The sequence below is a fragment of the Quercus lobata genome, chromosome 3, assembly GCF_001633185.2.
Source record: "Quercus lobata isolate SW786 chromosome 3, ValleyOak3.0 Primary Assembly, whole genome shotgun sequence".
Taxonomy (NCBI): Eukaryota; Viridiplantae; Streptophyta; class Magnoliopsida; order Fagales; family Fagaceae; genus Quercus; species Quercus lobata.
This window is the reverse complement of record NC_044906.1, coordinates 10,019,055-10,033,520: the sequence shown is the minus strand read 5'-3', so window position 1 is coordinate 10,033,520 and position 14,466 is coordinate 10,019,055. Positions and strand designations below refer to the sequence as shown.

At 31.5% G+C, this 14,466-nt stretch overlaps 1 protein-coding gene and 1 long non-coding RNA gene across 2 annotated transcripts; one reads left to right on the top strand and one right to left on the bottom strand.

Moving 5' to 3' along the window:
- Nucleotides 1-1,249: 1,249 nt before the first annotated feature.
- Nucleotides 1,250-5,374, bottom strand: LOC115980289. The gene is made up of 4 exons (XM_031102554.1): nucleotides 4,234-5,374; nucleotides 3,235-4,139; nucleotides 2,669-3,133; nucleotides 1,250-2,584 (listed from the first exon to the last, which is right to left on the bottom strand). Exons 1-4 carry the CDS (start codon nucleotides 5,372-5,374, stop codon nucleotides 1,250-1,252), a joined length of 3,846 nt encoding a protein of 1,281 aa, XP_030958414.1.
- Nucleotides 5,375-12,764: 7,390 nt separating this feature from the next.
- Nucleotides 12,765-13,392, top strand: LOC115979864. Its single transcript, XR_004089209.1, has 3 exons — nucleotides 12,765-12,824; nucleotides 12,918-13,122; nucleotides 13,326-13,392. It is a non-coding gene; the product is annotated as an uncharacterized LOC115979864 (long non-coding RNA).
- The last annotated feature ends 1,074 nt before the right edge of the window (nucleotides 13,393-14,466 follow it).

Sequence of the window (14,466 nt, the reverse complement as noted above, 5' to 3'; positions counted from 1 at the left end):
AAATCATGAATTCATCATTTGGGGGTGATTAAACAAAATTAAAGTCATATTTTTTATGGGTCAATGCAATAGCAAAGCAAACTGAAATTATTCCCAAAAAAAAAAAAAAAATACAAACTTGCACACAATGATACAAATAGAAAGAGGGTGTTTTTAAGATAATACTCAATTGTGATAATCAGAGTCCATTGGCAGACGTAAAATATATGTGTAGTCAACAACAGTAAGCGTCATTATAGTAAAAGACAATTTCAAATAACTTGTGGATAATATGAACACTCTACCAATAATATGAGGACTATTGTAGCAAAACATTTCATTTTAGAGAGACTTGAAGAAATATTCCAGCTTTTTTGAACTTGGAATTTAATACATAATCTGTTATAATTTGGTAGAAATCAAAAGATAATATAAAAATTATTTTAGCACACGAAAAGATAATATAATCTCAATTTTATAATAACATTTTCATTAATTGAGAGTTGGTAAGTAAGTTCATAGAAGTATCAAGAAGACTATTTTTGTAAGACTATTTGGAGTCCCAAAAACTTAAACTAAATTTTTTTTTTTTTTTACCAAACTCTTTTTTTTTAATCTCCCCCCATTCTTGCTTTTAATCTACCTTTGTTTTTTCCAAATTATTTTACAATTGTATTAAAACACACAGAAAGTATTTTTGTTCCAGCAATGAAAAATGTGTGAAATTGTTTTTATTTTATTTATTAATTTTATGTTTCATCATCTAACAAATATTAATGTTGGAACAAAAAGGGAAAATCATGAGTACATTAGAATCAATAAAACAGCAAACTGGTACAATTGTTACAATCATTTTCCCATTAGTTTCATTTCTCAATGTATCTGCAAAATATCTTACTTTTAAAAAAAGTAATGCATGTACTTGCCAAGACATGTCTACAGCTTCCAAATCTGCACCTCTGGAAGCCCCGTAAAGTTTTCCTCTATCAAAATTTGGTTACCCATTTCCTCTACTGTCTTGACCTAAAAGAATGAAAGCATTAGAGAGGAAAAGTGTAGAAAATATGGGTAAGCATATCAAACTGATCTGGTTAACCCATCTTGGTCTTCCAAATTAATTTTAGCTTAAAAACTCCCAAAAATAAGATACTATAATCTGTAATTTTTTTCAAGTTAAGTTAACATTAATGAGTAAAATATTTTTGAATAAATGATAGGAGAGGTGGGTACAAACCTGGAGAAGGAATTCTATTATTTGTAGCATCAAAGATTAAGCAAGGCCTGTGAATACTTCTTTGTAGACAATATTTTTTGTATTCGACTCTTTGTTGATTTCATTGTTGATGATGAGGAACTTCAAGCCATCTCTGCTTGTAACTCTAGATACTGCAACATATAATTGTCCATGGCTGAAAACCGGATTTGGGAGATACACACCAACATGTTTCAGAGATTGACCTTGGCTCTTATTAATTGTCATTGCAAAACATACTGAAATTGGGAACTGTCGTCTCTTCAAGAGGAATGGCCATTTTGACTCACTTGGAGACAATGTGATTCTTGGAATAAAAACATGTGCTCCAATATTGGTACCAGTAATGATCTTTGCTTCTATGACCCATGTACCCAATTTAGTAATAACCAATCTTGTTCCATTACAAAGACCTGCATTTTGGTTTAGATTTCGAAGCAACATGATAGGCAAGCCTAATTTCAACTTTAATTTATGATTTGGCAATCCAGGAAATCTTAATGTGTTCAAGAATTCACCAGGATACAAAACGTCTTGGTTAGCAATATTGGAGGAAGCTTTGCATATGGAATCTGAACTTAAATATGTTTGCTCTTCACCATGTAAACATGATACTACATAATCATTAAGTTCTTCAACAACTTCATTAGTTGGTGCAGGTATAGCTCTCTCTTGTAAGTAACTATGATCTGTGATTTTCATTTGTAAATCAGGATATGTGCTTCTTACAATATCTTCCATTGGATTTTCAGTATGTTTGATAATTAAGTCAGCTGGAATAATAATTGAATTCTCTCCATCTCCTTCACCCATTTCACCATTTCCAATCTTCAAAATCCACTCACTAAACTTCATCATTGATGCATATTCTGAATTGTCTAATCTATTCTGCAGAAGCCTCATATTTGTGTGTAATTTGAAAACTTGACATTCTTTCCATAGATATGATTTGTTAATTGCAGAATGCACAATATCTTCTCTTTTACCTTTTTTGACAACAGGTAGTATTTGTCGAAAATCTCCCCCTAATACCACAACCTTTCCTCCAAATGGTTTGTTAGCACAATTAGGATTTTGGATACGTAAAATATCACGAAGAGAGCGATCAAGTGCCTCTAAACAATTTCTATGTGCCATAGGTGCCTCATCCCATAAAATAACACTTGTTTTCAACAAAAGTTCAGCTACTTGAGTTCCTTGCTTAATTTCACATGTAGATTCATCATAAATATTAATTGGTATATGAAATCGTGAATGAGCAGTTCTACCTCCAGGGAGTAACAAAGCAGCAATTCCTGATGTTGCAGTAGCAAGAGCAATTTTTTCTTGGGATCTGACAGCAGCCAAGATTGCCTTTTAAAGATGAGTCTTCCCAGTTCCACCATGGCCGTAGACAAAAAAAAATCCATCGGTTTCATTGTGGATAGCTTGCATTACTGAATCATAAATTTTTTTTTGGTCAATATTCAAACCAGCAAGAAGAACTTCATGTTCTTTTTTTAAGGCTAAGATGTCGTACGACGTTTCTTCTTGAATCAGCCTATTTGTACTCTTTTGAATCAAATTCATATCAGGTTGTGGCATTCGTGGATAGTCTCCAAGAGATCTCCCAAATTGTTGAAGTAATTTTTCAATTTCATATAAGGCATAATTTTTCAACTGTGTTTCTGACAATTTAAGCTCATCAAATTGCAAGATACGCCTTTGAATATGAAGTATGTCTTCTGAGAATATTTTCCAATGTGATTTCCATAGATTGGATGGATCAGCTACTTCACAAAGCATCAAAATAGTCACAAACAATTCACGTAGTTGTTTTCCAGAAGCCCAATTGGATGCTTCCAATATGGCATCATGCCATTCCTTGTCATTATCAAGAAGCCCAAGTGCATAACATGCCTCCTGATATGTTTCATACACAATACCATTTACTGTTCTAATTTCAGCAAAATTTCTAGGACCCTTAACAATGTTAAGCAACATTCTCAAGTAATACTTCTCACCACTTGAAGGATGTGCAAAATAAATCCTCCCAATACATTTTCCATTTTTTCTTCGCCTCCATTCTGAACATTACTATGCCAGACCCATTTTGTAGGGAAATCAATATATGTCAACTCTCTAGCATCTTCAAAAGAATTATTAGCCTTCATCCATTCTGTGAACATGGTATTTTCAATTCCAGGACGATGAACTAATTGCCTAAGATTAATAGACTCTGGAAATGTTACGGTATTCTTTTTTTCTAGATGAAAATTTAACCTTTCAACAGCTGGGTTCCGATATTGAATTTTAAATTCAAATATCCTCCAACACGCTTCAGATGCTGAAATATACCTACAATCCAGATAGTCTTTTGTTTCATCAACAACAATCTCAGAATTATCACCACTATTTGTTAAAGGATTTTCTTGTAAAACAATAGTCGCTCTATCTGATCCTTTGTTTATATACTTAAACAAATACTTGATTGATTGAGACCGGTTGCACCACTCAACATTTATATGTGATTGGTATTTGAACAGGAGGTCTATGTTGTAAGGAACAACATATTGGTTATCCAAAAGTATTCCATTTTTTTCTATTGTTTCTCCATCGTTTCTTCTTCGATAATTTGGAAAACCATCATCATCAATAGTTGTTTCAGCATAAAAGCTTTTTGGAAAATGCTCTGAACATTTACCATTGATCATGCAAGGAGATGTCATGTTAGCAAGTCCACATGGTCCGTGCATCATATATAGTTTCACAGCTTCATAAGCTACTGGGTCTGTACATGAATTTGGTATTTCAGCTTTGATTATACTATCAATATGTGTAGGAGTTGGGCATTTGTCTTTAGGATGAAGGAAAAGAAGAATATGTGCATGTGGCAGGCCTCTTTTTTGGAATTCAATAGTATACACAACTGCAATTAATAATTTTAAACTTATAAGTTAAGAAAAATATACAATCATTATACGTACATACAAGTTGACAGAAATTTGTATAAAATTACATACCTGCAATTACTCTTCCAAAGTGCTTTCCATGGGTGAGATCATGCAGTAGTTGATCCAACTTTATTTTGAACACTCTTGCTACAATATCAGGTCGGTCTTCAGCTTTCTGATTAGGAATAGAGTCCAAAAACAAACTAATTTCTGGCCACTTAGGATTGCAGGTGAAGGTTATAAAAAGATCTAGATATCCAGCCCATCTGCATATTGCCATTGCATCTTGATAATTTTGTGCCATATATCTTGGACCACCTGTAAATGAAGAAGGCAATATCACACGTTTTCCAACTGTTGTTGCGTCTGTATCTCCACCAAGTATGGCATCCATTAGACCACTTAAAATCTCTATTCTAAAGTCATTCTGATGGTCACGAATATATCGAAGACGTGCTTCCTCAATACACGTGTATGCATTTACAATAAATTGCTGAAACAACCTCCCGCCAAGTATCAATGTTTGCCCCTCATTAGCACGCTGTTGAAGTCTAAAAGCATAATATTCTCTCATGGTAACAGCTCCTCTTTTCCTTACTTTCCCTTCACCATTACTTCTATAACTTATATTCTTCATGAAACCATCTTCGCCATATGGAAAAAGTAAAGGATATTGCAATGACATAAAACTTGGATGAAGCTCACTTATTCGTTGCAAGCCTGACGATTTATTTTCAACTATGATATCACGATTGGAGCTTTCAACATTAAAATCCCCAACAATAACAGCAGCAACCTCAGATAATGTAGGGAGGTTATATTGTCTTCCATTTGGATTGCGTGTCCCAATCAAGCGAATTTTGACATTTCGCATTTCAGATTCAGTAAATCTATCCCTTGCCATCCTAAATGCTTTCACCAATTCATTACAATTATCTAACATTTCCAATAATCCAACAACAATATCAGGATCTACTTCATGTTTCTTATACTTCTTGACCACTGCATCAATTCTATGTCCTATTTCATTATCTGTATCATAGATATAGAGTTGAGCGAATGTAGGTTTTTCTCCTTCAATAGGAAGCAGTGACCCAATCCTATGATAATTCTGGCCATTGAGACGGAAAACATATGGTCCTGTACCATTATTAACAGACTTGTCTACTTTACCACCCAAAGAGGTAAAAGCAAACAATGAATTATACATCCTTATTCCCACTTGAAAATTGAACGACTTTTTCCCACCATTTAGATTGAGTAGTTTTGCTAGTAAAGCAGGTGGATTTTTCAAAAGAGGTAGATGGACAATGCCATTAGAACAACATAGACTAAATTTTGGATTTTTAGTCTTCCTTGATTTTATAGTCCTCTCTTCATACCAAACTTGTGCTCCACAATGTTCACATATATGAGTAGGAGGGCCAAAGTTCCAAGCTTCGGTGAATTTACCTAAAACAAACAAATATATTCAATGAAATAAAATTTATTTAGAATGAGAAATCCATTAAAACAAATAAAGCATGTTACCCATTTCATATATCACTTACAATGAGTTCCTCTAGATTCCCCTAAAGTGGCTTCACTTGATTGCATTTCTGAACTCTCAGCATTAGTCATGCGTGAAGTTCCTGAGATTATAATTGAATAATAAGTAAATATTGCAATGTGGAATAATTTGGCATCCTAAAAATTTTTAAAAATATATAAGTGCAGCATGTCAGTAGGACATTTTATGTTTAATACGTTATTACTAAAATGACTATTACCTGGAGGAATTCGGTCTTCAGATGCATTTGTGGTGACATCACCATTTTCATTTAAAGTAGTGTGTATATAGATATTAGAATTTTTGTTTGTAGTCTCACTATTATAATCATGTCGTCTCTGTCGAGTGCTCCTCACAAATGAATCATCCTCAATGTCTCTTGAATGGCCTAAAGAGTAATCAAATATAATTAAATTCATAATTTATACACACACACACACACACACACACACACACACACGCACACACACACACATATATATATGTTAAATTGAAGACTTTAATAATATATAATTTTAAAAAAATGAAACTTTTTGAAAAACCTACCAACAATACGATGTGAAGGTGACACAATCGTAAATGAAGTAGATCCTCTTTCTATAGAAACCTCTCCTCTCAAAGCATCAACATTGTTGAAGTTAGCATCTACTAAATGACTTCTATTAGCTGCCCAGTAACTCATATTCATTTGCCTATCCAACACAGTACCCCTATTCAACTGTAAGTCAGTAGAAATACGTTGAGTTGCAGAAGCATGAATATTGGTTGGATAATTGCGATTTCTCTTGGATGCAAGAATCATCCTTCTTCTCAATCGTGCATAATAAGAAGACTCCATAGTACCTACAAACCATCAGTCACTAACTGTCAATATAGTAAAAAATAGTTTCAAATAAATGGTGGATAATATGAACAACCTACGCTACCAAAAATAATATGCCAACAATTTTATAAAAACATTTCATTTTAGTTACAATTGACATTTGGACATACCTGGAAAAAACTTCCAGCTTTTGAACTTGCAATTTGATTTGATAGATAATACGCAATAATTTGATAGACAATATGAATAGCCTACACAACCAAAAAATAATATAAAAATTATTTTAGCATACAAAAACAGAATATAAAAATATTTTACCATAGCCTTTTTATTTTATTTATAATTAAGAGTTGGACATACTTGACGAAACAATCCAGCTCTTGAACATTTAATACAAAATCCGTAATAAACTGATACAAAATATGAACAACTTACACAACTAAAAGATAATATAAAAAATATTTTAGCCTTCTTTTTTGGGGTGCATTCATTTTGCTGTCATCTATTTATAGTGTGTTCCTGGTTGGTAAGTAAGTCCGTACATGTAACATGAAGGGCATTTTTCTAAGACTATTTGGATATTCCATCCTTTATGCAATTGCATTCAAAATGTAAATATAAATAAAATATTAAGCATTGTGGCTGCAAAATATAAATAAAAATTATGAGATATTTTTGCACCAGTCATGTTTTTCGATAAAAAATATCTAATCTCTGAACATATTACAATCTCATCTGATGGTTATCTTAAAATCAAACATCATGTAGTTCTAAAAAATTAGGAATTTTTATAGAACTATTTTACAATCTTTTCTGACAGTTATCTCAAAATGTGAATATCACGTAGTTCTACAGTATTTGGAACATATTTTATTCATAAAATTTCCCCATTTTCCCAACTTGTCTGGGTTTTATATTCTTTTGTATCGTGGGAATGTAATTCAGTAAAATTTCATATTGAAAGATAGACACCATAGCTGCTGACGTGACTCCATAATACCTACCAACCATCATTTACTAACCGTCATTATTGTACAAGATCATTTGAAATAAATGGTGGATAACATGAACACCCTACCAATAATATGAGGACTATTTTAGCTACGAATTTCATTTTAGAGAGACCTGAAGAAATATTCCAGCTTGTGTGAACTTGTAATTTAATAGGTATTCCATTATGATTTGGTAGAAACCAAAAGATAATATAAAAATTATTTTAGCACACGAAAAGATAATATAATCTCAATTTTATAATAGTCTTTTCATTAATTGAGAGTTGGACATACTTTACGAAACAATCCAGCTGTTGAACTTGCGATTTAATAGATAATCCGTAATCAACTGGTACAAAATATGAACCACCTACACAATTGAAAAATAAAAATAAAAAATATTTTAGCATAGCCTTTTCAATCTATAGCTATTCAACTTACAAATTAATAGAAATTTCGTAATCAATTGCTAGGAAAAATGTACAACTTACACAACCAAATAAAAAGTTAAAAAATATTTTAGCATAGCCTTTTCATTTGATTTATAATTAAAAGTTACAAATAGTTGAAGAAACCATCCAGCTTTAAAACATGTAAATTAACAGGTAACTTGTGAGCAACTGGTGATTAAAATAGTAATCAAAACGATGACAAATGTCCACATCATTCAACACCAAGACCTTTTATGTGATATTTTTGCACCATTCATGCTTTTCAATAGAAAATATCTAATCTTTAAACATATTACAATCTCATCTGATGGTTATTTAAAAATCTGAACATCATGTGATTCTAAAATATGAGGACTATTTTAGCTAAAATATGAGGACTATTTTAGCTACGAATTTCATTTTAGAGTGACCTGAAGAAATAATCCAACTTGTGTGAACTTGTAATTTAATAGGTATTCCATTATGATTTGGTAGAAACCAAAAGATAATATAAAAATTATTTTAGCACACGAAAAGATAATATAATCTCAATTTTATAATAGCCTTTTCATTAATTGAGAGTTGGACATACTTACGAAACAATCCAGCTGTTGAACTTGCGATTTAATAGATAATCCGTAATCAACTGGTACAAAATATGAACCACCTACACAACTGAGAAATAAAAATAAAAAATATTTTAGCATAGCCTTTTCAATCTATAGCTGTTCAACTTACAACTTAATAGATATTTCGTAATCAACTGCTAGGAAAAATGTACAACTTACACAACCAAATAAAAGTTAAAAAATATTTTAGCATAGCCTTTTCATTTGATTTATAATTAAAAGTTACAAATACTTGAAGAAACCATCCAGCTTAAAAACATGTAAATTAACAGGTAACTTGTGAGCAACTGGTGATTAAAATAGTAATCAGAACGATGACAGATGTCCACATCATTCAACACCAAGACCTTTTATGTGATATTTTTGCACCATTCATGCTTTTCAATAGAAAATATCTAATCTCTAAACATATTACAATCTCATCTGATGGTTATTTCAAAATCTGAACATCATGTGATTCTAAAGAATTTGGAATTTTTAATAAATTATTATACAATCTCATCTGATGGTTATTTCAAAATTTGAATACCATGTGGTTCTAAAGTAATTGGAAAATTTTTTATTTATAAAATTCCCCCAAGATAATCCATTATAATCTGGTAGAAACCAAAAGATAATATAAAAATTAGTTTAGCACACCAAAAGATAATACAACCTCAATTTTATAACCCGTAGTCAACTGGTATAAAATATGAACAACCTACACGACTAAAAGAAAATATACAAAATATTTTAGCATAGCCTTTTCATTTTATTTATAATTGAGTGCTGGACATACTTGAAGAAACATTCCAACTTTATTTACAATAGAAGTAATATGTTCTGACTATGTGCAACTATATCAATCTCTGACTGCTCGCATATATTTTTTTTTTTTTATCCAGATAGACTGCTACCTTTGCATCCATAGTGGTAATAGCTTTGGATCTATCAATGACACTTGTGGACCAAAGAGGCACATGGTTGATGTACTTTGGTCATTTATTGTGCGTTACAAAAGAGAATTTGCAAAATCATATCCCAAAAGGCATATGAGATACTATGGAAGGTGATGATCTGGCTTTTGTATCACAGTTTGTGGCAAGAGACAATGGTTCGGATGAAAGTTTACAGGTATAAATGCTGTATTGGGAAATTTTCTACAGTCGCTACAATATTGCCTAAAATCTCAACATGAATGCCCCCCTCCCCAACCTTTCGAAATGAAAAAAAAAAAAAAGGAATTATAGGGTTGTCTTGGGAAATTTTTTCCAGCTGGTACAATATTGCCTAATTTTGCACTACATGATTGTCACATTATTATACAGCACTTTGTAATATACTTGAAACAATAATATTATCCAACTAAGATCCAAGCTACCTAAATATCAAAGAAAATTCATCTCAACATGAATGCCACCCTCCCCAACCTTTTGAAATGAAAAAAAAAAAAAAATCCCAACTTTAGTAGCAAAATTTGGATCTACCAAACCTAGGTTTGCTAGAAACTTCAATCATGTAGCCATTGACATGCATTACTACAATCTCTATTTATATGAGTTTAGCAACATGAATGTACAGTTTTATGCACTAAAAACCATAACAACTTCCAATAGCCCCCTTAGTTTTTTAAACCAATCTTATGCAGTAGTGGCAGCTACTACTGTTGTTTGGTATAAATCATTAAAAAATCAAACCTTCTTCTCAATATCCCATAAACTTTCAAATGCATAATCTGAAAGACTATTGTGATTCAATTCATCTCCTTTCTACCATATAAACCTATCCTATTTGCATAACCTGAAATTGTCTTCAAAAGTTAAATACCAAAACATTAAGACCAAGTCCAAGTTCAATACCAATCCCACCACCAATAGTCTACTAAATTTGTAAAAATATTTAACATATTTGAAGATGTAAACAATTCTTTGCCTTTTACTCTTTGATTGTACATTAGGATATCAATGTCAGAATTTCTCAATTATCCAATAAATGTATGAAACAGAAATTACACTCCATATCAAATTACACAGCTTCATATTTTATTATTTTATTTTCACTTATAAGAAATTGAAACCTTAATAATTGTGAAAATGTTGTCAAATTTGTTGTGTCAGTATTACAATATATATATATATATATATATATATATATATATAAAAGGGAAAAAAATACAAACATAAGACTTTAAAAATTAAAATAAAATGTTGGGTGTGAAAAGAAAAGTAGGTGTAGACATGGACTGGAGGGTTGATACTTGAGACTCAAAAAGGTGTGCGTGTGAGTGACCAAAAATTAGCCGTCAGTGAAATTTTATACAATGTCTCTCTCTCTCTTTTGGGGACCCTATAGCTACATCATGTGTACTTTTTTTTTTTTTTTTTTGGCTGGATGCATTATGTGTACCAATGGGTGAAGGAAGAAAAACTTTCTACAAAATAGGAATTTGTTTTATATATTTTATTCTCTTCTGCATTATCTCATCGAAGTCAAAACAATCTTTTTCACTCAATTGTTTTAAAAGATTGTCGGCAGCAAGTAACAATTTGTTCAACCATCAAAGGTGTCACATTGTGAAAGTTTTCAACAATAGATTTCTAAAAAAAAAATGCAGTCATATTTGCAATTTACATATGCATTCAGGTTTACATAAATAATTGCACTCTCACTCAAATAACCAACCCCCTGTTCTTCTTCGAAAAATTCATGCACAAATAGTGCTTCAAAGGAAATTAATGACCAAAACTTTAATCATATTTTAGCAGCAAATTTGGATATAAAATTTAAAACTTTAACAATAATGTGTGCCATTATCTAAAATTCAGTGTTTCTTCCAATGACAGTGCTATGCATTAAAAAAAAATAGACAATTCGAAGATCCTCTAGAAGTTGAGGTGGCGGCTGTTTGTGTTGCTGGAATTTTGCTCATGAAGAATAGAAAAATGCTTATATTTTAGAAGGTGATTCAGCTACATATCCATATGGATATTGATCAACATGGTTAGAAACATCATTGAGGAGGTAAGACCATTACTGAACAACTTTGAGTACTTTGAAGTTTTTGTTGTAAAAAGAGAAGTTAACATGGAAAATCTACAGTGGCTAGGCATGCCCAATTTGGGACGAATTTGATAGTGTGGATGGATGAAGCTTTGTCCAACAACAATTTATCATTGATGCAATTGCAATAAAATATATGTTTCCTTCAAGGAAAAAAATAGGAAAGATAAGTTATTTAATTATTTGTGAAGCATTTGGATTGGCATTTTAGAGCTTCAACAATTATGAGGGAAGCAAGTGGAGAATTATTAGTTAAACTTTTTGCTACTTCTATTCTTTGATTGTTGATGGAGTTGGCAGCCTTTGGTTTTGCCTACAACATTTTTTTTTTTTTTTGGTTTCTTACAATGTTTGACATTTACGGAAAACGATTCATCAAAATGTGTAAAACATATCCATATTACATACTTTAAGCTTAACTTTCTTATGCAACCGAAGATTAATCAAATAAAGATGTGGACACATTTATACTAAATTATATTCATAGTGAGCTGAAAACCATTAAAAGTGCAACTATATTTTTTCCCCAAATCAATACATGTCATGATCATCAACATGAAAATTAAAACAGTAAACATACACAACCTCCCTCAACTTGATATACAAACCTTGTAGATATCAACAGTTCGGCAACAGCTCGGCATCTAATGCAGTTGAGGAGTCCAAGCCTGGTCGATTTTCAGTTGAGGACTTATTATTTACCTATAAATCTGACCGGGGCCTTTCAAAGGTATTTGTCTTTGCTTTGTTTGCCTTCTTCTAAGTTTTTAAGTGGGAACAAGATGATTGCTGTTGAGAACCAGGCACCTGGTACTGCTTTGATTATTGTTTCCATCTTCCTTTTGTCCATGAATGTCAATAATTTTTATTTTATTATAAGTCTATAAGCTTAGTTCAATTGGAGTCTAACTTTTGTGTTCTTTTGTTTGAAAATATAAGTGTCAGAGAATGCAATACCAAAAGATGCATCAGATGGATTTGTTGTGCCAAAATCTAATGCCTTTGGCCAATCATTCAGGTTTTGACATTTTCTTCCACAATCTTTGTTTATAAGATCAAGTGTTTTTCATAAATGGTGTAGTTTATCATTCAATGAATTGTGTCGAAATGTGTGGTAGGGATTATGAATCAACAGTGAGGCTAAGCATTGTGGAGAATACCTATCGGTTGAATCATATTAACCAAACATATGATTTTGTAAGTACACTTTCAATAAGTTAATGTTCAAATATTAAACTTTAGGACTTCATAGATTCAATTTGATATATGAAACTTTCAATGCAAATGCAGGTAAAGAGGACAAGGGAAGAGTATGCAAAATTGAACAAAGCAGAGATGTCCATATGGGAAGCCATTGAACTCCTTGACAGTTTTGTGGATGAAAGTGACCCTGACCTGGAGGAACCTCAAATTCAGCATTTGCTGCAGTCAGCAGAAGCCATAAGAAAAGATTATCCTAATGAAGATTGGATGCACTTGACTGCCCTTATTCATGGTAAATACCCTATGCACACTCCTAGTTTCCGTTCTAAGGCTAACATGCAAAATATAAGTTCTTTGAATGTTTAATTTTATATGTTTAACTTAGTGGCTCTATGCTCTTATTCATAATATCAGATAATCACTGCACACACTTGGCCCTATATATTCAAGTTTACATAAAAACAACTTGATAATTGATTCTTGCATGGATTTCAGATGTTGGAAAGGTTCTTTACCATTCTAAATTTGGATCGCTTCCCCAGTGGGCTGTTGTAGGTAAGAAATGTTCTTAGACCAAGTAAATGTTAATATATTTCTCCTGTTTCGAGTCATTTCAATTTGATGATGAATTCTGATGTGGATGGATAATATATAATACGTGGGACACTTGGACAGAATTAATAGAGAGTTGAAGTAATAAATGAGGAAGGAGAGTTTATTGGAAATAGTAGAGGGAAATATTGAATAATTGAAATTGATTAAAGCAAATTTGGGGCGAAAATGGAGAAGAAGAAAGAGACAAAAGCTAAATGCAAATCACTCTAATAGAGTGCCACATGGCAGAACCTCATTATAAGAATAATCATAAATGTAATATAGAAACAATCATAAATTTAATAATTTTTGTTGAACTAAAATGAAAAAAAAAATACAATTTTTCTCAAAAATTCAAAAGGCAATTTAACGAAAATATTTATTTTTTAATAAAAGTTATTTATAACATTTTGTGAATCATTAAAAAGAAAAGAAAATTTAAAAATTATTCTTTTAGTATTAGACAAACTTTCTCAAAAAATTGCAAACTAAATCATGTTCAAATGTACACATCTAAATGTTGCTTTGACCATGGTGTCATTTCTCTTTCCTAGAACAATTCAGGTTAAAAAAATGGACATTTATAAATAGTTTTGTCTTGAATAAGTTTACATTTTATAAAAGTAAACTGTTTATAAATGGAGTTTCTAAAAGCAAACTGTTTATTATGTAGGTTAACAATTAATTATTAATCTCTTAGCTTACAAAATATATATTACATTATATCAGTTATGAATAATGCTAGAGATACAAACTATTTTATAAAAAAAAATGTGTAAAACATATCCATATTACATACTTTAAGCTTAACTTTCTTATGCAACTGAAGATTAATCAAATAAAGATGTGGACACATTTATACTAAATTATATTCATAGTGAGCTGAAAACCATTAAAAGTGCAACTATATTTTTTCCCCAAATCAATACATGTCATGATCATCAACATGAAAATTAAAACAGTAAACATACACAACCTGCCTCAACTTGATATACAAACCTTGTAGATATCAACAGCTCGGCAACAGCTCGGCATCTAACAA